This window comes from Brachionichthys hirsutus, unplaced genomic scaffold (genome assembly GCF_040956055.1).
Source record: "Brachionichthys hirsutus isolate HB-005 unplaced genomic scaffold, CSIRO-AGI_Bhir_v1 contig_976, whole genome shotgun sequence".
In the NCBI taxonomy this organism is placed as follows: Eukaryota; Metazoa; Chordata; class Actinopteri; order Lophiiformes; family Brachionichthyidae; genus Brachionichthys; species Brachionichthys hirsutus.
In genome coordinates this window covers 742,195-768,600 of record NW_027180316.1, presented here as the reverse complement: position 1 = coordinate 768,600, position 26,406 = coordinate 742,195, and the positions used below count along the sequence as shown (strand labels likewise).

Here is a 26,406-nt window from a genome sequence, read left to right as displayed (position 1 = left end):
TCCAAATGTTTGAATAATGCATATTTGACTTCTACTTCAGGGTGGCATGGTGGCGCAGGTTCCGGTTTCGACCCCTATGGGCGAAAGGTCGGGGGTAAACCCTGGATGAGACGCCAGCTCATCGCAGGGCCACATTTACTTCATTGAGGGGTGCATTTCTTGCTCCCTGGCCAATTCTAAATACAGACCCTCGTCATTCTTACGTCACGTTCAGTTCTTTCTCACCATAATTTAAACTGTGTGTGATGATTTAACACGGCATGAGAGATTACAGACCGCACTGTAAAGATGTAATCCGACATGAATCTGATGACTGAATAAATACACATAATCTGCCTCTTTTAATAACCTCTAAATAGATCGTGAGAATTTTCAAAGAATAGAACTGTAAACTGTTTTTTTTTTTTCCGTTTTGGTTTTCCACCGCTCTGAGGAGGACGTCAGATCCCGATCTTGCATGTCGTGAGAGAATACCGGTAGTTGTTATTACTGTCCTAATTGCACACAGGAATCAGCGGTTTTCCGATCAAATCAATGCTCGAGCAGGAGTTATGCTTTTCACGCTTCACATGTAACGCTAAACATTTCCCTCCCGCTGGTCGTGTTAGGGCCGTCAACATTGTGTTGACGGCTGTCTGGAAGTGAAAGCGCTGCGTCTTCTCTTTGTTTATCATCATCATCATCATCATCGTGATCTGTCGATGTTAAAAAGCACCTTCAGGTTTCATCTGCAGCTGCCTGGATTTATCAGAGACTGTTGCTCCTGGCTGTGATCGATCGGTTCTTCTAGTCACGCACCATAAATCCGCTGAAAAGCGTTCCTCGATGCCTATAGCGTCCAGGACTCGCACCGCAGCTGAACCCATCAGCCAGTTAGCAGCAAGTTTACACGACAGCGTCTTATCTCCCTAATGACAGGCTGAAGTTGAGAGAAGGATCCTTGGCAGCAGAGGAGGAGCGAGGCTTCAGGCCGGCACGCCGACCTTTTTGGGCGTCTCTGCCAGCGAACTGGTGAACTGGGAACTCATTTGAGTCGACTGTCGGCGTGAAGCTGTCGACATGTGTAAGCCAAATGGTCCAAATAAATCAGAGGCCGGAGTTAATGCTGATAATGAACGACGGGGATGAAGGGAAGCGGAGCCGAGGCTCGGCTCAGCGTGAATCACGCTGAAACCCTTTCATGTTCCTCTCTGTCATCTTATGGGAAGTCGTAGTTCACAACATGCAAGCAGCTGCGTAAAGACACGAACATGTGAGACTTGTGTTTTCCGCAGTAACCATAGCGATCAAAGAGCTTGTCTTTGGGTCGGATTTGTGTGTGTGTGTGTGTGTGTGTGTGTGTGTGTGTTTGCCTCTGCGTTCATGTTCTATTCATAGAAAGAGGAATGATACAGGCTTGGGAATGTTGTCCTCTCCGGAAAAACAAGCCCCCCCCCCCCAACCCTTCATCCCCTTTCTCCGTCTCTCCATGGCAGATAGGACAAACATGATGAGAAGGGAAAGAAAATGCCAAGATAAGTGGAAGCGGCAGGAATTTGGTATGAGAGGAGATGAGAGGAGGAGGATGAGGAGGGGGGGGGGGGGGGGGGCTGAAACTGTAGCCTTCACAGAGGCTGTGAAGTAAATAACGTCTGCATCATCTCATCTCATCTAAAACTACTAATATTTTTGTCTTTGTGACCTTAGAGTCTGCCCCTGTCCACAGAGTGAGCCATGATGCATCCCCATTTTTCTACAGTAGCCCAGAGGGGACAAATTAACCCTTCATTGCCTCTCGAATCTTACGTTGGAGAAAATCCGCTCGTTTTTCAAAATAAAACAACTTTTAGACGCGAATAATCGATACAACGGAAATTGTATACATTAGTTATTCTTTCTGTGCGGCCCGGTAACAAATGCCTCACGGACCGGTACCGGGGCCGCGGCCCGGTGGTTGGGGGCCACTGCACTAATGTGTCTATTTACATATACGGCTCATTCCTCCTTGCGCTCTGTGTGTGGATGGATCCTGCATTCCAGCCATTTGGACCCAGGCCAGAATGTTCTGGGAAGCATACCGGTGCAGCGAGGAGGGAGGGAAAGATGAAATAAAATAAAAAAAGAGAGAGAGAGGGAGGAACAGAAAGAATGCGAGGATTCTGTCTCCTTATGATTCCTTCCATCCTGAGGCTTAGGGGTTATTTTCGTCCCCACCGGCGAGCCGTGGCCATCGACGGTCTGGTCGTGACCTAATCGCACCTTCTCCTTCTCATATTCTCTTCTCGCTTCCTTCTCACTTTTCACCTCCCTCTCAGAGCTCCTCTTCTATGTTCCCGAAGAGGCTTCAATAGAGTTTTTGCTTTATGAAATCAACTTGTGTGTCGCTCACACTTGTGTTAACTTGTGTGTTTTTATCCAGTGGACGTTCGCTGGCAGCGGCTCTGGACCCTTTGGTTTGGACCGGTCTGATCTAATCGACGGCGTCTGAGAGCAACACTGGGACTGAGCCCATATCACACACACACACACACACACACACACACACAACACTGCCATATAAGGAGAGAGCGAGAGGGAATCTTGGCACCTGCGCCTCTTTTCCTCTCTCTCTCTCTCTCTTTCTCCTGCTATCCCAGAGTTCATTGGCAGCCGTCTCTTTCTTCATTCATGTTAATATCTTCCGTTTCAGTTTGCCCTCTTATCCCTCCACTTCCACCCTTCCACCCGGGTCTTTGGGGCTCTCTCTCCAGGTTCACTCATGAGTACACATGAACTAAACGTCTCCCTGCTCTCAGCCCGAGTGCAAATAGAGCGTTCATATTAGCCCAGTCCAAACACTCGGTTCGGAGGAACCGGAGGCCATTAGGAAACAAGTTGGTTTTAATCTCGAGTATCAGCAAACAAAGGAGCTCTTCCACCGCCGCTGATAAGTTGTGACACAGGCCATTATTTTCTCTCTGGCTGTCCGCTCACACTTTGTGCTTATTGAAGGTTTTCTTTTTTCTGCAGACACATCATGCTTCAAATAGTTTTCTCTCATCTCAGCCCTGCAGGCGCCTCGGTTTATTCGACAGTTCATCGTGTGTCTCCCGCGGTCCGGCTTGACCCGTGAGTTGGACATCTCGGCTGCTGACGTGAATCATCGGTCGTACGAGGTCGTGTCGTCTTTTACTTTAGCTTTGATGATCTGTGTCAGACCAGCATTCGTTTATAAGTGAGACGGTCCAGCAGTGTGACGCTGACGGGGAAGTTCAAGTGTAAAGCAAAGCTGATGGAGAACATGAGTGTGCGTGTGTGTTCATGTATGTGTGTGTGCGTGTGTGCGTGTGTGTGTGCGTGTGTGCGTGGCTGAGATTAAGAACACTTTTCCCTTTTTTAGCTCTGTCCCACTGGGACTTGTGGAAGGTTCCTCCTCCGTTCACGGGGAAGACGAGCATGAAGAAGAGAAGTGTCTTGGCTACACGCGGTCCTCGTGTTTAATCACCTCATTAACGAACCACATTAATCATTCGGTCACCTCGACGTTACTCCAATGCTTCTACGGCCTAGACCGGAACCGAGATGGTTCCAGATGTTATTACTGCGTTTGGGAAGCAGAGGGGGGGGGGGGGGGGGGAATGTATGTATTTGTCCTTTTCCTCCACTGCGTTGGCTTTTTTTTTTTCTCCATCGAGATGTTTCTGTGGTAACCAGCGTTACGTAGCAACTGACGAGCCAATAACGGTTTGATCTCCCTGCTTTTATCGCCTCTCTTTCCTTCTCTGCTTCCTCTTTCCTCTCATCGGTCTGTCGTTGCACAGGAGCCACACGAGTGGAAAAAAAAAAACAATTTGGGGGAGCAGCTTTATGAAAGGGCTGAGTTCCTGAAGTAGCCCAGGAAATCCACGTGAGCTCCTTCAATCGCTGCGTTCTCCCACGGTAGACACTCGGCGAGCAGCCGCTGTGCTGCAAAGCCTCCAGATGTGCGGGGGTCGAGCTGTGATTCGTTGTGCGAGGCCTCAGACAAAGAGCGAGACAGATAGGCTCAGAAAAAACCCCAGCGTCCTGAAGGAAACCCTGGATTCTGTCTCCCAGAGGACGTTTTTGCATTTACTTTACCTGCCTTTAATCCAATGAGGACAATAAATCGCAAGCCCAATCAGACAACGTCAAACATGCAAAGCGCAAGAAACCTGCGTCCGTTTGGCAGCACATGTTCAGAATTTAAGACAGACGGCGCAAATGCACGCGACACAACCAAACACACGACCGTGCGTCAGATACACGCAGGACATAACAGGAAACCGCTGCGAGCGCAGAGGGAGATGGCGTGAAGCGTTTCCAGATGACGCTCGCGCTGAATGCGGCTTGGGAACGTTTGTTGCTGCTGCAGTTTGTGACTAGATAAGTTATTTATATCCGGCGCTCGTTGGTTTTGGGACACGTCGAGCTTCTGTATCCGTTCTGCTGGCCGCCGTCCATTTTGCGCTGCATCTTTTTTGAAACTGTTCATACTCCATGACAAAGAAACAAACGCCCCTCCTGCCTGCAACCAGCTCATGGGATTATTAACAGAAACTCCACCCAGGTTAATAATAATCCTGTGTTGCCATGCCAACGTGTGATGACAACATGCCCCCCCCACACACACACACACACACACACAGCCAGCACAGCTGTGCTGAAGCAGAGGAAGGTCTGAATGTCAAAGCAGCATCGCATTCAAACCACAATCATTTTCTCGACCTCTTCGCCGCCCTTTGCTGAGATCAGCCTTTGCTTCGGTGGATTGTTGCGTCGCTCTGCTGTCAGCGCGTCGTTGATTCGGTCCAGGCTGCCTTTCTTTGTCGCCTGCAGCGCGCCGGTACAGCAGGAGTTCCTCATGTTCATTATTGCAAAGCTGCTCTATGTTTTTCTGATGCAACGCCACTGGAAAGGTTTAGTTTGGATTGCTTGAAGCTACAATAAGACGCTTCATTTACTGCAACTTTGCTAGCCAACTGACCTATGTGCACGCACACACACACACACACACAACAACAAAAAACCCCATATATGTGAGGATTTAAAGCTGCGAGGGGTCAGGAATGTCAAGGAAAGAAGGATAAAGAGGCGAAATGGAGAGAAAAGGCCGGGGGGGGGGGGTAAATAGACAAAGAGTCAATGTGAGAAGATCAGAGATTGTAATCCACGGTATATTGTTCATACTTTTCTAATGTGTAGCATTGTAACAGCACAAATAGACACCATGTTGGATTCCTCACTTACTGGTCTTCGCCTTCACATTTTGATCAAACCTTCTTCTTCCTTTTTTAAAAAATGTTCTGAGAGAGAGCGAGAGAGAGAGAGAGAATTTCTGGAGTTGTATTGGAGTCTCTGTGCTGGATGGCTGTCTCTGTGCATTGTGCATTGTGGGGAAAGGTTGCTGGACAGGAAGTGGATGTGACTCAGGGGATGCAGAGGCCCTGGATGTCGAGGAGATGGGCGGAAGTCTTCTCCTGTTTGGACTGAAGATGAAGTTTTGTTGAAGATAAAAGGAAGATTTTTTTCTTTACCTGTAAAAGTTAGTTTTGTGTTTACTGTTTTACCGGTCGTAGGCGTTCTTTGAAACATGTCTTGTGTATATTTATATTTTTGAGGCTTCAAATGCATCGATCGACATTTAGAAGTCGTTAAAACTGAATCTGAGTCTTCAAGACCAACTATATCAGATCCTTATAGCAACTACAACGAATGACATGAATATTTTTCATGCATATTTTTTAAAACTGCAATCTTCTTTGAAGCATTGGCCTGGTGATTTGATGTGTGTGTGTGTGTGTGTGTGTGTATGAGCATGTATTTTAGTCCAAGCACCAATCATGTCCTTGCCTCAGCCTCACCTCTCAGGGACAAAGGCTCTTTTCACAGCACACATATCATTCTCTCTCTCTCTCTCTCTCTCTCTCTCTCACACACACACACACATCCCATAAGGGCGTATTTGGAGTGTAGCTCTGATTACCTGTTCATTCTCTCTCACAAACACAATACACTTTCAGCTCTGTGAGATACTGTGTGTTGTTTACTTTGCTTAATAAAGTTGGAATGTTTGATCTGAAATCCTTTGATAACATCAGCAATGAAGTCGTTTTATGTGATGATTTTAACTTGTGCTAAGATGCAGGTGGCTTTTATGTGACAACGGCAATTCTTAGCCAATCAGAAATAGTTAACTGTTGGGAAAGGCAGGAAGAACTTCTCTGTATTTATTTATCAGTAGGACTACTGCCCCCTTGTGGAGACCTTTAAAGTGTGATTATCTGCTCCTTCAAAAAGATCTGGGACGTGGATGTAAAATGTAAGTAAAGGCAAGAACAGATATTTAATGTTCAATCTGAAAGCCCATTGTTTTTTTTATAAAGGATTTCTGCAACACTTTTTCCACTTTTCAAAGACCAAGGTCACGTTTTCAATTGCGTTACATCATCTCTTCTTTTAATGCCACTTTGCAAGCATTTGGAGAGAGAGGGCACCATATGCTGGAGTGCACAAGCCAGTCTTGTGCACACACTTGCAGAATCTGTCCTGGCCTTGTTTTACTCAAATAAGCAGGGCATGATCTGGATATTAGACGTTGTTACGTACATACGTTGCATGGCCTCTTTTTTCTGGGTAAATATTGAAGCCACCCATGCCACCAGCAGGAGCAAACCATACCGTCACAGATTCTGGTTTCCTGCTTCCCTTCTTAATGCGCTGCCACGTTTGACACTATGATGGACAGTAGATGGACAGATCTTCAAATTCTTCTCAACTGTGCATTGAGAAATGTTCTTAAACTGTCCTCACAACTTGGCAAACGTCTCAATCGTGATACTATCACCTGCTACCGATGGACATCTCACAACGTTACCGTCTTTGTTGCCCCTGTTCCAACATTCAGACAGGCTCGTGCCACGAGCAGCTTCACAGAAACAGTAAACCCCAGATTTATTCAGCATGAATAAGCATCCTGTCAGTCATCACGGCCTTTGTGAATATATTGATTTTCCCTCTCCACAGTGCAGAAAGGCCGCATTTATTCAGTGGACACCACATTATCAGGAGCAGAGAAGAGAATCAGCAAAACGCAGTGAAACTTATGAGGAGATTCTTCTTATCCTGTTCCGACCTTCCCGGCGTCCCCGTGTCTGATCCTGTGACTGAGCTCTCCGTTCACCTGCTGCGCAAAAAGCCCATTCGTATGAATGAAATGACATTGGTGCATAAAACCTACTTCCTTTAATCTTTTAGTTTCTGTGTTTGTGCAACTGCTTGAATGGCGTGATAAAACCCATTGCTGCAGTGCCTAAACACACGGACGGAACAACTGCGTGCACAGGTGCGCTCTGAGGCGGGTTTCGCTCTGGTTGTGCAGTCAGGCATCCATGCCTACTCAGGTGACTCAAGCGAAGGAACACCTGTGCCCCAGCGGGTCTGTTGACAGGTGTCATGAACCCCCCCCACACTTTGCTGTGGGTTGAAATACAAATGAGGAGGAAATGGACTAATTCAACCACAGCTGGAAATTCATCCCACGTGAATCTGGCATGTGCATTTATGAATGCTGCCGAAGGATTCTCATGAATGATGGCTCAACTCCAAACATGCAAACATCTGTACGACACAAAGTTTGCATTTAGGAATTAAGTTTTAGCAGGCAATGGTTTGGATATCGTTGCTGAGGCCGTGTAGTAATATACATGAATGTCTTTAAAGATGCGGGACACTATAGGGGCCCAGTGTGAGAAGGTTCTGCACAGATGTTTGTGTGTGTTCTTAACTCTGAAAAAGCCACAAAGCCTTTAACCCACTCATGTCAAATGACTGCTCCCTTTTTAAACTAACGACTGCCGTAAAAAGGTACAGCAATTGGGGTGAAAATGACATCTGCCAGAATGTTACGGCCGGGGCAGCATGACCAGGATCAGGCCGTTGGTGCAGCTGACATTTAAATATTCTGCCTTTGTACTGATTTCAGTTGATTTTACATCCAAAAGGATAAAAAAATGTTTTTTTTGAACTTGATAGATTTTCTTCCGACAGCACCCCGATTCACAGGCAGAGATCTCCAGCTGACTATGTGGTTAGAGCAAGTGTGTGTGTGTGTGTGTAATTGCACAGTACTTGGAAATCTGGGTCAGCTCTAACTCATTCAGGAAGAGCTCTTATGGCTTTTCTTTCCTTCACTACTTCCTCGCAACTGCATTAGTCCCAACCTAAACAGGAAATGCTGAGGATGTGAGCGCTCTGGAAATTCTGTGGAAACGGGATGCTGTGGCCGATGATGTAACCGCTCAGATGAGTGTGACCCGTGTGCTGCTGTCAGGACAAAGTCAAACACGACAAGAAAAGCAGTAATTAAATGTTCTTTCTGACAAATAGCAAAAAGAGTACCGGTAGCTTCCCGCTCGGTCACATCGCTCCTTCTTTCCACATAAAATAAGAACAGACGGCAGGAGGGCTTCTATTTGGACTGTTGTTGTTGTTGTGTTTGTGCATTTGAGTGCGGTGCAGAAGGCCGAAGAAGTTGTGTCGGATAGTTTTTGAAAAACAACCAAATATATATTAACATAAAAAATGGAAGAATTAGCGGTTTTGGCACGAGTGTCTGTGTGGTGAGAGGATTAGGAATGATGAAAACACGGAGATGAAGAAAGAAGGAAACATTTACCCATTCATTATCAAACCGAGGAATTTAGATTTTGATGGTTAGCGGTTACTATGATATTCCCTTCATGTAAAACACACACACACAAAGAATCCATCCATGCCACAAGAACCAGGAATATACTCCCTAATCTGAACATGCTTTACAGATTGTCATCTGTCACCATCTATTGTTTCTGCGGCAAACAAGGATTAAAGGCCAATTTCCAGCTGAATTTGACCTTTAAATGTCCTTTTGTGACCTTTTTTCTGTCGTCGCCATCCGATCTCTGTTGGAGAGAAAGACTTCTGATGAATGACAAAGACAAAGGCACCTCACAGAACCGCTAAACTACAACTTCAAAAAGACGCAACACACTTCAGTGAGTCGCTAAACCGACTGCGGCGAAATAATCTGGACTGAGCTGCTTGATTTCAAACGGCTCGTTACTTATTGGGGCTCAACACTAGTAATGATTTCTGACTTTTTTAACTTCTTTTCTACACATGCACCTTATCGTTCTGGCATCTTCATATGATGGTCACATGACTTTTCTTTTCTCCAGTGTGTGTGTGTGTGTGTGTGTGTTGGACACACTTCCTCACTGTTGTCATGGTTATCTGTGGGCTGCTGCCTTGCATAGAAGTAGAAGAGGCAGAAATGCAGATCTGTATGTCTCAGCGGGACATTTAACTGTCTCTTGGGGAGACGAACGGTCAGCTGTCACCTTCCTCCTCGTCATCCCTCAGTCGATTAGGAATGGCAGGGATTGTTCCGTCTGTCTCTCCTGCCTGCTGTCTCTCTCTACACGTTCTGGAAGGGGGAGGGCTGTGACACACAAGCCGTCGACCTTCCCACACACACACACACACACACACTCTCTTCATCTCCAATCGCACACCTCCACATGCGCGACGATCTCGCCTACATCATCCACGCAGTGCAAACAGATGAGAGCGCAGAGATGCTGAAGTGTCCTCCGTCTCCTCTTGCAGAACGGTGCGTGTGGAGTGACACACATGGAGTGACACACGCCGTGCATCCGAGCCCGCTTCCCACAAGGCGCACACTTTCACACATAGTGAAGACGTCAGGCTGTATTTTTGGGGAAGGTTTCTTTCTAAAGGGACTGAATTATTGATATTTTCCCCCGGCAGAAGAGACGAGGAAAACCAACTGGGATGAAGGTGGTTATTTTCTGCTGCGACTAAGAGGGAAGGTGTCGATTCCTGCAACCCTGAGGCGTTCATCTCGTGCTTGTTGTTGCTCTGCGGACATGAAGATGCTGTTTGTGTGATAAACAAACGGCACGTTTGGCGTGTCTCTGTGCCAGAGTGCGTTCTGGCACACGGACCGTTCCGCATGCTTCAGATGGTTCGAACCCTGGCCCAGTTCAGCATCGCTCTGGAGGAAATGAATGAGAATGGGGGAGACGAAGGCGGCGGAGGAGAGGGAGAAGTGGATCACAACAGAAACGGGAACTCCGGCGGAAATTTGAATGGGAACGGACATTTCGCCGGAAGCCCCAATGGAGAGGTAGACGAGCGTTTTCTCTTCCCTCTTGCTTCTTCCTTTTCTGTCTGTCGTCCTTGGATAATATCTCTCTGATTGAATTAGAGCAGAGCTACAAACAGTACCGTCACAAACCCTCTGTCGGGTCGCTCTCCATCCGCGCCGACGACCTCCCAGAGGTTCCTGCTTTGTGCATGTTTTAGTGGGAGTGAAATCAACAAACATGCTTTGAATGGCATCCACGCAAGCGCAACAGATGCTGCAGTGTAGACAGTTTAGTTCTGTTAATCTGTTGATCCAGGCCAAGCCTGCGGGAGATGCGTTTATGTAGAGGCAGGGGTGGCATGTCTCTGCTGCACAAATCATAAGGGAGTCGGTTGTTTTTCCATGTAGGGAGCTAATTAAGATCTTGAAAACGTTTGCCATGTCCCATCTGTCAATCTGCAAAATTCTTACAAACTTTTATTTATTTATTATAAATCAACGGGTTATAGTCGGTCTTTTTTTTTTTTCAAAACGTAAATAAACTGATTGAAGGGAGTTTGGCAAGGAAAGGAACGGAAGAGACGATGATGAGGTGGATCGATAGTGAGCGTCTGAAACACTATACAGTAGATCAGAGGAGTACTTGGAATAGAAATGACAATTAGGGAGCAAAAATAAATGCAGACATGTTCTTTATAATGTTAACTCGCTGAAATGTAGAAGAAGAAGTTGCGAAGAATGATGAGAAAACATGTGGATGTTTTTGCAGAGGCCATTGGATGAATAGAAGAAGGGATGAGGGCGCTTTCTCCTCGGGCTCAGCCTGTTGCTGCTTCCGCCAGGCTGTTGCCAGGGGAGTCGGTCCTCGCTGTGGGGAGGGGGAGGGAGGAGAAGCGTGACGGCATTGATGAGATGAGGAGGTGCGTTTATGTCGCTCATCTCCAGCAAACACGATGGATACGTTGAGAATTAGCACAGAATACATTTTTACCATAGATAAAACATTTGTTTTTTTCATGGGCTCAAACATTAACATTATTATCATGAGAATGATAATGAGATGCAAAATCCTTTGGACAAAGAGCCCAACTTCTACCAAACCAGTGGAAATGAGCGCCACAGAAAAGCAATGTCGCTATTCACCAGCATGCTGTAGGAAGCTGCAAGTGACGCACGCTTACAGCGGCGCTCCCGTCTTTTTGTTGGCCGCTCGGCTCAGAGAGTAAGAAAGTGTCCTTAAAAAGCAGCTGCAGATCGTTCACAGACAATGTGAGACAATGACCGCATGACATTGTACAGTGGGGGGAGGGGGGGTGGCTTGTATTAAATTTCATTTTCCCTAATTTTGCTGCTCTATAATTTTAAATTGAGGCCATGCAAAACTACAGAGAACATAATTACAAAATAGTTTTTTTTATACAACCAAAGAATAAGCAGCATTACGACCTGTATTACATTATCACATAAAAAACGAGTGTTTGCTCTGGACTGAAGAACAGGTGAGTGTTTTGCAGTCATAGTGCTGCAAACAGAGACAGATACACAGTCCATAGTTGGATAATGATACGTGAAGCTAAAATAACATCGAGCCAAGCAGACATTTGACAAACTGCCCCGACGCGCGTCGAGGCTGGCTTTACGGTTTTTGCTCCATGCATGCATGCAGTTGTGAGGAATAACTCCCACGGACCTCCTGTGGCCACAGCATCATCACCCGGCACCAAAACACACACCAGGATACGAGGGCACTCTGTGCACACACACACACACACACACACACACACTTGGGCAGACATTTCTGTCTTTCACACACTTGGATCTCCTCTGGTGTTTTAGCTGACGGACCGATATCCAGTGAGCCGCCTCTCCTCCTTCAGTTCATGGGCTGTAACCATGGCTACCAGGCAATCCTAATGAGAACATTTTTGAAAGATTTAAAAAAATGACCATGGGGATGTGTGATACTTGCATGTGCACAAAGTGCAATACATTTATATATATATAAATGTAGAATTCTGGACTTTGATCCATGGACTACAATTTTTTTTTTTTCAGCGGGCATGAACGATTATTCATGTCGTCTTAAATTTCACATTTATGTGTCTCAACTGGTTGTTTTGAGTTCATTCGGTGACACAAACACATTCTTGCGCCTGAGGCTGCATCATTCCTGAGAATGTGGGTCACTAAGTGGATCAAAGATATGAGATTACAAATCTGGAGCGGTTTACTCGAGACGTGCAGCTCTGACGTATCGGTGGCTCGTTAGGGAGATAAAACACAAGCATCCATCCGTCCTTTTCCTCCGACCGTTTATCCTTTGAATGAGCTCGGCCCCGAGTCGTTCCTGATTGCGAAGCTTTTCCAAGGATCCTAGAATGTGCTAAACCACCTGGAGTAAAATCAAAACAGTAGATGCTTGTTTTTGTCAGATAATTTACAAATCGGTTCGTCACAAGAAAGTGTGTTGATGTACGTTCATTAATTTTGATCACGATAATGAGGATGAAGAGGCAACATTAATTAGGAGGAAACATTCATTAGGAGGAAACATTCATGCATGCAGAGCCAGCTGTGTGTGTGTGCGTGTGTGTGTGTATCCGCTCTACACCACACATTAATAATGCAGAGGGAACAAGGAATAATCTGACCATCTGATGTAGTATTTCTTAGACCGTACTACTGCAGAGCCAAGTACATGCAACACTGCACTGTGGGTAGGTGTGATAAGTATTTATAATAATGAGCAATAGAAGAATAATTTCTCTCAGTACTTGTATATAAAAGGTTTTTGGGGGGCTAATGGCTACAAAAACAGGCAGTTTGTGGGTGTAGCCCTGGGGTCCAACAGTGATTAGTTTGGCAAAATGATTTCATTCATAAGATATAAAAAATAATAATTATCAGAGGGGTCCATTCCATTCTTCCAAGGCCAGATTCAAATGTATTCCATCTAAATTATTCACGTCTTTTTAGATTTAATTCTGTTAATTTGTCTTTAATCATGATGTAGATGTCAAATTTACCCCACAGCGCCCTGGGACCTCTTCAGGAGCCAGACACTAAAGATAGTTTTTATGGGAAGTCATTGTTTCAGTTATTTATAAGGCACCTTTGTACTCGGGAGGGTATCTAACAAAGATACACAGACCTGCCCCTGTTGTCTGTTTGCTGTTTGTGTTCATGTCCTTGTACTTTTAACAAATGGCCAAAATGACATGTCTGGTAAATCAAACCCTTCCGTTCCTGTCCTGCCGGCTTTGCTTTGCTAATATAATGTCAATTTGCCGCCGTCCGATCTCCACTGATGTCAGCACAAAACGGTGACACAGCAAACTTGATTACGTTGTAATTATAATTAGTGACTAAATTGATTGTTGGTGTGAATTTGTTTGTGTATTTATGTGTTGAACTAGTGATGAGTCATTTTTTTTACCTCTATTTCCTTGCTGGCCTCCGTGACCTCTAATCCGGCCTTTTTCTTGTAGGTGGTGTTGTAAAAGATCCATTAGGTGAAAAATCAACCTGGAAAATTGCACAGACCGCTGACTGTTTTTAAAGACGCCATGCGTCACCGTGTCTACGGTCCAAAATAACCACGTAAAGGTTGCTAATGTTCTTGATTAGGGTTATGTTAAGGTTCAGAAAAACGCCCTCTCTCCATCCCACTGGGTCGTTAACTTGCTTTACTAGACTGCTGGGAATCTTGTCTTAACATCATCATTAGAGGACATTTCCATACTTAGTCAAAATGCTTTTCTTTTTTTTATTTTGAGGTCAGAAAATTGGATTAAAGAGTATAACTGATGTCATCCGTAGAACCAGGCTGACTCTCTGTGTTTCTTTTGTTTCCCCTCAAGGCTTTCACTTTACCTTTATTATACATCCCAGTAAAGCAGCCATGAGATACAATGAATAGGGAATCACGACTGCGGCTATTGAAACGTTTAACCCTGAAGGTTGCCCTTCCTCAAGCAACACACGGGGTATAGCAAAGATCTTATTCACATTTTACCCAAGACTTTATTCATTTGTGTTGAATTCATGTGCAGCATGTAGGAGTTGTATGAAGTTATGCATGTAAAGCTGCCAGTTGAGTCTCTCAGTGACAGAACACGGAGGTTTTACAAGTCAAATAACGGGAATACGTCTTTTCCATCTGGTCTCGGACGAAACGATTTGACTGTTCTCGCCAAGTAGACCGCGAGATTGCTATAAAGTTTTTACAGCGTCTTGAATCTAATTCCTTAAAGCGAAGTTGGCACCACAGCAGCGGCTGATTGGATGCTGGTCGGATGCTGGTCGGATGCTAAATCCCTTGAAAAGGACTGCAGACGAAGCCTGAACGAACGAATGTTTCCAATTAAAATTTTGTTTTAAAACCTTGTTTTAAATGCACAGCTTTAGAGTAAAGCGTACAGGAAGCGAGGACTGTGTGTGTGTGTGGGGGGTGGGGGGGGGGGAACACGTGAGATAAATCTGAATGCAGGGATGCCAAACTTCTTTCCTTGTCTTTGCAGGATATGAGGAAGCATGTGATGATGACCCTCTTGGATACGGAGCAGTCCTACGTGGAATCATTACGCACTCTCATTCAGGTAACACACACAGACAGGAAGGAAGTTCATTTATTTTCTGTGTTAAAGACAAAACACACACACACTTCTGACCTCTCGGCTCTAATGAGTAGCGTCCACTAACAAACACTGCGTGTTATGTCACCCCCCCCCCCACACACACACACACAGAGAATCAAACTCACCATCGTGGGTTCACCCATTGCTGAGCATGAATAACACATGTAGGTAAACACAGCGTCGTGTAATCCAGTTATTCTCATTGATCCTGTCAGGTTAATCTTCCTACCCCTTTTTTCCGCCATCCTCAGCATTCTCCTCCGACACACACACACACACACACACACACACACTCTCACACGACCTCACCCCGTCTCAGACCGATCTTCTATTCCAACAGCTAGCTGACCTTTCACCCAAATCTCCCCCCATATCCCTGTCTGTCACGTTGACACACACTTTCCGCCCCTACCGATGAGCGCTCTGTTGTATAACCTGTCACCAGCTATGTGTGGGCGAACAGTGTGTGTGCCATTTTTTGTGAAATGAGTGTGGCGGTTTTTGTTTTTATACACACTGGATTTTCTGTGCTTCCCCTAGTGTGTGTGTGTGTGTGTGTGTGTGTGTGTGTGGGGGGGGGGGGCATAAAGTGAATAATCCTGGGCAGTGTTCCCATGGTGACGCAGTGAAAGTGTTACCACAGTGACTACAGCGGAGGTTGTTCAAAGATGTGTTTCATCCGAGGGAGCGACGTTCATGTTTTAAATGAACACTTTCTCACACAGACCTTGAAGCAAGTTTTTTTTCTTCGTACGTTGCAATGAGCCACAAGTAGACTCGATGATGCAATCGAGGATGCAACGGAGCGACACTGATGTGGTAATGGAGGACGAGGTTGTCTTAGCCGGATGTGAACGTCCAGAGTTGTACGACACTAGTTGTGCACCTACAGAGAAGGGTTGTTGTAATTATTAGTATTAGGAGGAGGTTATGTTTTTGCCGGTGTTGGTTTGTTTAGCAACAGAACTGATGATCCAGAAGAGAGCCTAATGGATTCTGGATCACTTTGAAATTTTCATTAACATTGCAGACAATGGCGCTTCAAAATTTGTACCTCAATATCTTGGTTGATTATTAAGCATATTGAATTTGACGCAGTCATGTAGGGTGGGAGCCTCTATCGCATCACCGAATTTCATCCGGATCGGATCCAGAATGAGGTCAGGAAAGTATATCAAATCTTAACATTGAAAACCCCATTTAAGGATTCAAAAATCAGTTCAACGCTGATTCAATTTTGCTTTTCATGGTTGGTGTATAAAGATACCAAGAACAATTTAGAACCTTTTGGTGATGATCCAGATCACCATGTGGACGGTTTAAATCTAATTATGAGGGGAATGAGCTGCTTGGTCTGCGCTCTGAGTGCTTTTCTAGTATTAATATTATTATTATTATTATTATTATTAAAGCTCATTACTTGTCACATTTTGCATTGCACACAAGTATTTGTTGAAGATAGAAAAAGGTGAATCACCGTTGCTCTGTGTCGCACCGTTCTGAATCAGTTGATTGGTCATCAAACGCCTCATGAAGTCCGGCGAGCTTCTCACAGCACACTGGACTTTACTGCTTCTGCAGCCCCGGGGTCACGTCTGCTTGGGTCCATTTTCAAGGTCCATTTCCATCATCCTAGCTTCATTGGATTGCTTTTGTGTGTGTATGTGTGTGTGTGTGTGTCATTCATGTTGAGACGCTGATGATGACTACTGTAAAGCTACACAACAGTATTTCATTGTACGTGTGTCGTAACCTTGAGAAAGATTGGGGACAGGAATCTTGGAGAAGAGGATAAGAAAGATAAAGGACCATGTAATCAAATGCAGACTAAATTGTTCTGCAGCAGCTTGTTGCTTCTTCTGTTCAGTACGTGAGCATCCGATGCCGATTCCAACACAGAACAGCACTAAGTGTCTGACACTAAAATCCAATCACAACATGAAAGATGATTGCCAAGTGAAACAAAGCTGCGCCAGCGCTCTGCATCTGGGCTTACTTAATCACCAAACATGCTCATCCAATCCATTTGACAAAATTACGGTAATTTATCCGCTAACTAACTGTAACCAACCGATAATTGGAGTCCCCGTCTGGGAGTAATTACAGGAAGCCTTCCTGCAGATGCTGCGTAAATGCAGCATTACTAGAAAGCACTAGCGTGCACGAGTTCACCAAGGTGCAACAGATGTAGCTTTTTATCCAAGTCCACAACATTCCAACGGGGTGTCCTCTGGCCCAAGGCACATCTTTCCACCGAGTTCCATGGAAGTCCGTTCAGCAGCTATTGTGTTATCCTGCTGAAAATCCAACCAACCCACTGGCGTGAATAAAAATAAACTTAAGTGTGACTCGTTCCCTTAGGGCTACCTGCGTCCTCTCAAACAGCCAGACAGCGCCCCCATAGTGGACCCTCTGCTGGTGGACGAGATGTTCTTCCAGATCCCGGAGATCCTGGAGCACCACGAGCAATTCCTGGAACAAGTTGCCGGCTGCGTCAGCCAATGGCACGACAGGCAGACCGTTGGACACATCCTTATCCAATCAGTAAGTAGAGACGGCGATGTAATCTGTCCTCTCCAGCTATATTTGGTAATAGAGGGGGAAGGTCAGGGGTCAGAAACAACTGCTTTTGACTTTGGGAGGTCATACATTCAAAATTTAATAACTTATCCTTTCAAATCAAGTAAAGTTTTTATTTTCATTTCATTAGAAATTAGTTGACTTTGTTTCCAAAATGCCTTTTTCATAATTGGGTGATGATAAATTGTTCTTCACTGCAGAACGGCGCTTGGAATAATTACCAGCCCTTAAAAAGAAGTATTGCCAGCAGACAGGAGGGAAGCGATTTTATTATGAGACGGTCTATAGTTGGAAATAGTCCTTTAATATTTTGTTTTCTCGCTGACCTCTTGATGGCCCATTTAAAACTTCCCATGACCCACGGGTGCCTCTAAAAGTAGGCTTTGAAAAACAGTCCTCTAAAACATCCGTGTTGGGATAAATGTCAGGTTCCAGTCAGGACGTTTTTCCTTCAGGCTGTTTTTACGACGACTTTGAGCAAACACTGAGTTAAAAATTCTTTTTGGAAAAAGCACGGATCCATTTTCCCCCTTCTTCTCTCGACCAGACTTCTGTGTGGCGACAGGCTTTGTTTGTTGTTGAGTGTGGGGGGGGGGGGGGGGGGGTAAAAACTCACTCTCTTGCTATGTTAATGTTATTGTTCTTATTCTCAGACCCTCACAGCATGAATGAAACTGTTTCACAAGCCCCTCACTGGAGACGCCACAATGTGGAAAATGCAGGAAAGTGGAAGAAATGCGACGGGGAAAATATGCAAATGATTAAATTACCTGATTTTACAAGTTTGCATACCTGTGAGAAATGCCAAAGCAATTATTATATTATAAGTCTGGTTGGTTAATAATGCTGCTGCAGATCCTCGGCTCTGCTCGCAAGAGTCGCAATGCGCCTCCTCCCCCCACTCCTCCATGCACCCCCCCCCCCCCCCCCCCCCCCGGCTGTCCAGCTGAAGCTCTTAAAGCTGCAACGGCCCGCGATTAATTCGGGCCTCGTTGGCGCAGTAGGCAGCGCGTCAGTCTCATAATCTGAAGGTCGTGAGTTCGAGCCTCACACGGGGCAGACGTTTTGTTGCTCTGTTTTACAGCGGACTGTGAATTCGAAGCTTTGTTGCCTCCAAAGTTGAGAAACGGTATTGTGTTAATGCAGGAAGTAAACATTGAAGAGTAAATATATACTCTACTGGAATCTTTATCTTTTTCATGGAAAGCAACTATACATTATATATTATATAATATGTAACCTATACATGTATATGATATAGACATTTTTAGGTTATGTAATATATAAATGTAGATGCAGCAACAGTGACATTACTAAATTTGCGGAGTGATGGAGAGAATGTGAAAAGGAAGTGAAGAATCGTGTGCAGGCAGGCTGGAACGGGTGGAGGAAAGTATCAGGTGTGCTCTCTGATCGGAGAGTGTCAGCGAGGATGAAGGGAAAGGTCTACAAGGTAGTGGTGAGGACAGCCATGATGGACGGCTTAGAGACAGTGGTGAGGACAGCCATGATGGACGGCTTAGAGACAGTGGTGAGGACAGCCGTGATGGACGGCTTAGAGACAGTGGTGAGGACAGCCGTGATGGACGGCTTAGAGACAGTGTCTCTGAGGAAAAGACAGGAGGCGGAGCTAGAAGTGGAGGAGATGAAGATGCTGAGGTTCTCCTTGGGAGTGACCAGGTTAGATAGGATGAGACAATAAGAGGGACAGTGAAGGTTAGACGGTTTGGAGACAAGGTCAGAGAGACCAGACTTTGTCCAGAGGAGAGACGGGGACTATATCGGTAGAAGGATGCTGAGGATGGAGCTGCCAGGGAACAGGGCTAGAGGACGACCCAGGAGAAGATACATGGACGTAGTGAGGGAGGACATGAGAGTGGCTGGTGTTGGGGAGGACGATGCAAAGGACACGGTGAAGTGGAGAACGTTGCTTTGCTGTGGTGAACAACTGCAGAGAAACATCTTCAGCTGAGCTGTGGGAGCAGAAAATTCCATCTCCCCGTTTATATAAAGAAGGGACAGCGTGCATTGAGCTCAAAGACATCTCTGTTCTTTGCTGTGCATAAATCCTCTCAGACTCTTCAGACGTTAATGTTCCTCGTGGAGAGAACAGAAAGACAGCAGGACACACGGAGACGGATGCTCTCTGAAGAGAGGGTCAGGCCATTTCCTATCAGGCTGGAAGGCACTGCTACTCTCTGGTGTCAGCTTGTGCTCCGTCTGTTCACACTCGTCTCCTGTCTCCACTGCTTTCTTTTTTTTTAAACCTAAAGCAATCAATGAATTACCTTGATTTATAAGGGTACTTTGTCGTTCCACAACAAATACTTTTCTTTAAATGAACTGGTGTGTGCACAGTAGCAAAGCGCTCTTCATCCTCTTCTTCTTTTCTCCAGTTCTCCAAAGAAAGCCTGGCCAACATGTATTCAGCTTACATCGACAACTTTCTCAACGCCAAAGACGCCGTGAGGATCGCCAAGGAGGCCAAAGCGGCGTTTCACAAGTTTCTGGAGGTGAGGTTTGGTGGAGTCATAGGATGCCCTTTTGTTTTTGGTGTGTGAGTGTGCGTGGGGGGGGGGGGTCCCTCTCTTTTGTCCTCATAGAGACAGAATCCTGTCACGTCCTTGTCCTATCAGAGAGCTTCCTGTTCAAACAGGGATTTACTGCGGAGACACTCTGCCATCTGGTGGTTGAGCTGTGAAGTACACGATCTGATTTTCTCATGATTTATCCGTCCTCTCATTTACATCCATCCTTGTGTCTTTTTCTTTTCTTTTTTTTTTTTAGCAATGCATGCGTGAGAACAAGGAAAAACAAGGTCTGGGTGATTTAATGATCAAACCAGTCCAGAGGATTCCTCGATATGAGCTCCTGGTTAAGGTGAATCATTTCAAAACACATCAGCCCGATTTGTGTTTCGTTTCCGTCGTCCTCTCTCAGTGACAAGAAGCTCGTGTGAAGGAAGCTTAATGTGTCTGCGTTATTTTGCTGTAGGACCTGCTCAAACACACCTCGGAGGATCACCCGGATCACCCGTACTTACTGGAGGCCCAGAGGGACATCAAGCGATTGGCTGAGAAGATCAACAAGGGCCGTCGCTCTGCTGAGGAGGCGGAGAGGGAGGCCAGGGTCATACAGGAGATTGAGGCACACATAGAAGGGGTTGAACATGTGAGATTTTACGTGCACGCAGTAAAAATACCAGAGCGGCAGCTGCATTGTTTTTATTCTGGTGACCATTTTCTGAATTGACCATCTCATTTTGAGCCCATGTCGGTGGAGTGGAGGATATTTAGCACCATTCAAAGTGAAATGGCTTTTTTTTTTTTGCTAGATAATGTCAACTCATACATCTTGAAATAAGCCTTAAGGTATGATTGCAGGTGATAAACTTGTTGCACTATATGGATTCACTTGGCTTCTTGTTTGCCAGCAGGATTATGCAAAAACTGCCAAACAGAATTCAACAACTTTTGGTGGAACAAAGATTTATTGGCAAGGAAAAAATAATAATAATACCTGGATCCATGAAGTTTTAGTGAGAGGGGGGGGGGGGTTGGATTAGACAAGCAAAATAAGTTGTGGAAGGGGATTTGGTCTTGACAGAGGAATCCACTCTGCTGAGGGTCATTCTCATTTCATTATAGATCAAAGATTATTATTATGGGTTTTGTGCATCTGTTTGATTCCATTCCTCCATAGGTTGGCAATGGTAAACAGTCATTTGGTAAATATGAAGTGAAAGCCGCTTCTCCCTCTGCGTTCTAGATCCTGAACCCCCAGAGGAAGTTCTTAAGACAGGAGATGGTGATGGAAGCGGTAAGAAGCATAGTCCACAGTAAAGTCCAAAGCCACGTGGATGAACCCAGCACACGTTCAGATATTCTGGCCTCTTTGTCTTTCTGTAGAAGACGGTGGGGGGGAAGAAGGACCGCTCTCTCTTCCTCTTCAGTGATCTGATCATCTGTACTACGCTCAAGAGGAAGTCCGGCTCATTAAGGCGCAGCTCCATGAGCCTGTACGTGATAAATCCTGCATCTCTCCCTGGAGATGTATGAGCATAAGGAGCAATGCAATCCAAAGTGCTTTACAACGATAGAAAGAATAGCTGGAATTAATAAATAAATGTAAAGCTTAATGTATGCACTAACATGAAAGAACATGTTTCCCTTTGTTAAGACATACGTCCTTTATTTATTATATTTTTAAGGTGGTCATGGATGAATTTTGTGCTTGCCTTGATTTAACTTTTCGGTCTGTTATGGTATGATCTTTGCTTTGTGGAGTTTGTATCCATGGGTTTATTATCTGGTGCAGTTTCCCAGCCACACTGCCCCCTGGTGTTCAACAACAGGCACACAGCCTGTATTTCTTCATTTCACCTTTCTTTTTTTAATTTGGTCTTTCCTCTCCTGTCCTGTCCTCCCAGGTATTCTGCTGCAAGTATGATTGACACCTCCAGCAAATACAAGTTCCTGTGGAAGCTTCCATTAGAGGAAGTGGAAGTGGTGAAAAGTAAGGCTGTATTTTCAGATAACAAACTATGACGGCATCTTCACTGGCCTCTAGCGTTAAATGAATCTCTTGTCCTTCTGCAACATGAGCTTATTCCCACTGTTTCCTAATTTATCAAGTCGATTATAGATACTAAGCTTTCTTTTTTCTCTCAGGCTCCACCCAGGCCACAAACAAAGAAAGCATCCAGAAGATGATTAGTCGATTAGACGAGGATCTCAGCACCCTGGGGCAGATCAGCAAACTGTCCGAGACCCTCAGCTTCCCACACCAAGTACGTATTTTACAAAGTCTTTACCTAACCCTCCCTCCTGCTCTGTGTCAGGTCTTTATTGTGCATTTTGAGTCTCCTTTATGGCCTTCTGTCCCTTGATGTGGCCGTCTTCCTGTTCCCTCAGTCCCTGGATGAGGTCATAAAGGATCTGATGGCATCGGTGCACAAGGAGCTCTCGGAGAAGCAGTCTCAGGCCTTCAGCATGACCTTCCTGCCCACAAAGCTGGAGTTTACCACCGCGTCCGCCGAGAGCAGCTTTGTCTTCGAGTTCACCTCTCCAGACACCCGCTGCAGCTTCGAACAGGCGTTCGAAGAAGCCAAGAAGAAGTTGGGTCAGTGAAAAAGCTCTTTTGCGTACGCTGATCATTGAAAATGTTTTTCTCATTCTTTTCTAAAATTTTCCAATGATAAAAATAGGCTTACTGTTATTTTATTAATGGCATCATATGTCATCATGTTAAGCTATGAATAAGGACCAATGGGACCCCGAGTTCCTGAAGGCCATTCCGATAATGAAGACTCGTAGTGGAATGCAGGTGAGGGCAGCGTCTTCTGTGTCTCGTCCCCATTTACATGCGTGCATAAACATCGGCTCCACTTGCGTTGGTGTCCCTCTCCAGTTCTCGTGCGCCTCGCCCAGCCACAGCTGTCCCGACAGCGGCTGCGAGGTGTGGGTGTGTAACAGCGACGGATACGTGGGGCAGGTGAGGGAATCTGCCGCTCTACCGACCAATCGGGGGCTTTTCCGGTGGGCAGTAAAATCAACTGGAGGGGGCGATCGCTCCTTCTCCAACTTCTCAGCTGATGATGATGATTTTCCTCCTCTCCAGGTGTGTCTGTTGAACATTAAAGATGAGCCCATGGTGGAGGCCTGTATCGCCGTCTGCTCGGCCAGGATCATATGCATCGCTGCCGTGCCAGGACTCAAGGGGAGGTGTGTGTGTGTGTGTGTGTGTGTTAGCAGTTAGCCTTGGAAAATGCTGGCTCCTCATCTTCATCTTCACTCTGTACCCCTCTCCCCCCCTCTTAGGGAGCGTGGATCAGAGCCCACCCTCACCCCGACCTCGGCCCCGCCCGCTCACACCCAGCAGCAGCTCCATATATCCATCTCTCATTCGTCTGTGGAGCTGCCGGAGCAACCCCCAGGTGGGTCCGTGAAGGTTTTTAAATGACAAGCAGCAGGAGCTCCGACTTCAAACGCTAACTGGGTTGTAGACATTCTTCCCGATGAAATAATAATAATCCTTTCCTGATCCGTCGACCATTCCCAGGCCCGGGGGCGGAGCTTGTTCCTTTTGACAGTGATGACACCGATGATGAAGATTCACCCAGCCCTTCCTCCACCCTGCAGAGTCAGGCCAGCCACTCCACCATATCATCCAACTACGGCAGTGCGTACGAGCACTCGTACACACCGTCGCGTACTTAAACACATCAGATACTTACGCTCGCTCTCCTCTCCCCGTGTAAGATGACGAGGGTCCAGGCTCCAAAGACATGGCTACAGAGACCACCAGCAGCGAGGAAGAGCAGGAGTTCCCCGTGGCGACTTCTTACACAGCGCCGGGCATGTTGGGGATCAGCGGAGGAGGCCGCGGCCTGGCGGAGAGCCCCATGGACGGACGCGCCATGCGCCGCTCCTCACGGGGCTCGTTCACCAGAGCGAGCCTGGAAGACCTGCTCAGCATCGACCCGGAGGCCTACCAGAGCTCGGTGTGGCTGGGGACTGAGGACGGATGGTATGACCAACCAGACACCGCCTCATTCCAATGCCGATTCACCGACTTCCTCACCTAACGTCCTGTGATGCCTCGTTTTACTGTCAGCATCCACGTGTACCAGTCCTCCGACAACATCCGAAACCGTAAGAACAGCATGAAGATGCAACATTCGGCGTCCATCCTCTGTGTCCTGTGAGTTCTCTCCTTTACCACCCTTTTAGTTAAAAATAAATAAATAAATGAATCCACAAATAACACAAAAATATCTGCCAGGTTTGCTGATCTCTGTTATTGCCATGCTTTAATATATTCACTGCATACCTGAAGATCTTTTTAATTGTCGTCTCTCGTTTTTTTACTCCTTCAGGTATTTGGACAATAAAGTGTTTGTGTCTTTGGCCAATGGCGAGGTGATCGTCTATCAGAGGGAAGCAGGTGAGCCGGGAGTTTTCTTTACGCTTGCATGCACTTTGCATCTGTCTTTTCTTGCACGCTCCCGTTTAACCACCTCTTATCCTAAATCTCCAGGTAGTTTCTGGGACCCTCAGTCCTCCCAGACGTTAGTTCTGGGCACGCCCAGTAGCCCTGTCACCAAAATGGTTCCAGTGGGAGGAAAACTCTGGTGCGGCTCACAAAATCGAGTCCTGATCATCAACACGGCTACGCTGGTGCAAGAGGTGGGCGGTCCGGCGGACATGTGTGTGTGCAGATGGATGAATAACGGCGAGTGTTAAACCCTTCTCCCGTCTTGTCAGCACTGGTTCCAGGTGGGAACAGACAGCAGCCGGTGCGTGACGTGCATGGTGGCGTACGGTCAGGGCGTGTGGTTGGCGTTGCAAGGCAGCGCGCAGGTCAGGTTGTATCACGCTCAGAGCTGGGAGAGCCTGACGGAGGTGGACGTGGCGCCCGCTGTGCATAAGATGCTTGCGGGTAATGTGGGCATGCCTCATTAGTTTTAAGATTTGACCCAATTAAACTTAAAAGTCGGGTCTCATCACGGCTTTTATATTTTTTTCTCATTTACCTCATTCTCTCAATTCAGGCGCTGATGCAATCATCAGACAGCACAAGGCCGCCTGTCTGCGAATCACAGCGCTGCTGGCCTGTAAGGATCTGCTGTGGATCGGCACCAGCGCAGGTAAATACAGATCCTTCCGTCAGAGAAATCAAAAATCAACACGATTCCATTTTAAATCTGCCGTGGACGATTAACCCAACATCATGCTAACCTGTGATTCAGATTCTTCTTTCAAATCATAACATTCAAGGATTATTTACTGTCTGTTTTGTTGTTGTTCTGCAGGCGTGGTCCTGACGTTGACGATCCCGGCGGTGAGTTCAGGAACCGGGGAATGGACGCTGAAATCCCCACTGGTCCCGATGGGCTCAGCTCACGGACACACGGGACACGTTCGTTTCCTCACGTCCATCGAACTCCCGGAAGGCTTCGACATGAACTTCCCTCCAACAACTGACTCCGCCGGTAGTCCCTAAAATCTTTGCGTGCAGGATTTTTTAAATTATATATATTATTATTATATAAGTATTATGTTTTATCTCCGTCAAATTTAAACCCTCCCGTCTGTTTTCTAGGTAACCAATCCCAGAGCGGCAGCACGGTTGAAGGGAACCTCCAGAGGCGTGGCTCCTCGCGCCGCCGAGCCTCTGCCCACCTCCCTCAAAAAACCAACCACTTAGTCATTTCTGGCGGGGATGGCTATGAGGACTTCAGACTGACAAGTAGCAGTGAAACAGTTGGACGGGACGACAGTACGAACCATCTTTTGCTTTGGAGAGTCTGAGCCGATTTAGCAACCCATCCCAACATCCCTCGAATTGAGAACCGTCCTTTCCCAGAACCAGACTCCGCACCTTTTGGCCTCGTTGTTTTGATCTTCTGCTCAGTGCACCGGTTTCTATGTGCGTAACATGGCTGTCCGCTCCAACCTATACTTACTAATGAATAAGATCGCTTCAGGCTCCGTTTTCCCGTGTTAACGTGCATTGCTGTCACAGAGAGCTCTCTTTTGCATGTGTATTCTTCAGGTTTTGGGCATCGAGTGTGTTTTAAAATGTCTTTAATCTCTTCACTGAAGGACACAGAAGGTGACTGCGAAGGAAAGAAGGATTTTCTTTTTTTTTTTTTTTTTTTTTACAGTCGCATGAACATTTAGACCGAGAAGAGGACATTAAGGGTAACTTTGACATAGGTGGAGCACGTACACTTTTTTGCTGTCTGCTTTTATGGACTTCAACATTGACCTTGAACTCCAACATCACGTCAGCTTAGCCTGAACCGCTGGCAAAGTGGCTCCCGGTGATCAACAGTAAATGTCATGTAAAAATACATAAATATCTACAAGTGGCATCGAGTAATTCACGATTCTCATGTTTGAATTAGCACTGATTTCCTCATGATGTCTGTCGTCAAAGTATTCTGTGGTCCCTATTTGTGGTTCTATCATCTAAATGGGAGAGTGAACGGCCGCATCATGGAAGTACAAGAGGTCAGGATATTTAAGCATATACACACACATTAATGCACAGGATTCA

The 26,406-nt window shown here is 46.1% G+C and overlaps 1 protein-coding gene and 1 non-coding gene across 2 annotated transcripts in view; both read left to right on the top strand.

Annotated features, from left to right (window-relative positions):
• LOC137912511 (rho guanine nucleotide exchange factor 17-like) overlaps nucleotides 1-25,728 on the top strand; it is a 37,921-nt gene extending 12,193 nt beyond the window's left edge. Inside the window, exons 2-24 of the mRNA XM_068756661.1 lie at nucleotides 14,647-14,724; nucleotides 17,125-17,307; nucleotides 19,740-19,856; nucleotides 20,131-20,223; nucleotides 20,338-20,514; nucleotides 21,112-21,162; nucleotides 21,252-21,361; nucleotides 21,773-21,858; nucleotides 22,014-22,132; nucleotides 22,257-22,464; nucleotides 22,595-22,668; nucleotides 22,753-22,836; nucleotides 22,963-23,066; nucleotides 23,163-23,278; nucleotides 23,404-23,523; nucleotides 23,604-23,871; nucleotides 23,959-24,045; nucleotides 24,221-24,288; nucleotides 24,382-24,530; nucleotides 24,609-24,783; nucleotides 24,896-24,991; nucleotides 25,157-25,336; nucleotides 25,447-25,728. Of these exons, the coding sequence (XP_068612762.1) occupies nucleotides 14,647-14,724; nucleotides 17,125-17,307; nucleotides 19,740-19,856; nucleotides 20,131-20,223; nucleotides 20,338-20,514; nucleotides 21,112-21,162; nucleotides 21,252-21,361; nucleotides 21,773-21,858; nucleotides 22,014-22,132; nucleotides 22,257-22,464; nucleotides 22,595-22,668; nucleotides 22,753-22,836; nucleotides 22,963-23,066; nucleotides 23,163-23,278; nucleotides 23,404-23,523; nucleotides 23,604-23,871; nucleotides 23,959-24,045; nucleotides 24,221-24,288; nucleotides 24,382-24,530; nucleotides 24,609-24,783; nucleotides 24,896-24,991; nucleotides 25,157-25,336; nucleotides 25,447-25,655 (2,952 nt within the window). The 3' untranslated portion in view covers nucleotides 25,656-25,728. The remainder of the gene's footprint in view (nucleotides 1-14,646; nucleotides 14,725-17,124; nucleotides 17,308-19,739; nucleotides 19,857-20,130; nucleotides 20,224-20,337; nucleotides 20,515-21,111; nucleotides 21,163-21,251; nucleotides 21,362-21,772; nucleotides 21,859-22,013; nucleotides 22,133-22,256; nucleotides 22,465-22,594; nucleotides 22,669-22,752; nucleotides 22,837-22,962; nucleotides 23,067-23,162; nucleotides 23,279-23,403; nucleotides 23,524-23,603; nucleotides 23,872-23,958; nucleotides 24,046-24,220; nucleotides 24,289-24,381; nucleotides 24,531-24,608; nucleotides 24,784-24,895; nucleotides 24,992-25,156; nucleotides 25,337-25,446) is intronic.
• trnam-cau (transfer RNA methionine (anticodon CAU)) lies at nucleotides 18,330-18,402 on the top strand. Its single transcript has one exon. It is a non-coding gene; the product is annotated as a tRNA-Met (tRNA).
• Nucleotides 25,729-26,406: the final 678 nt, after the last annotated feature.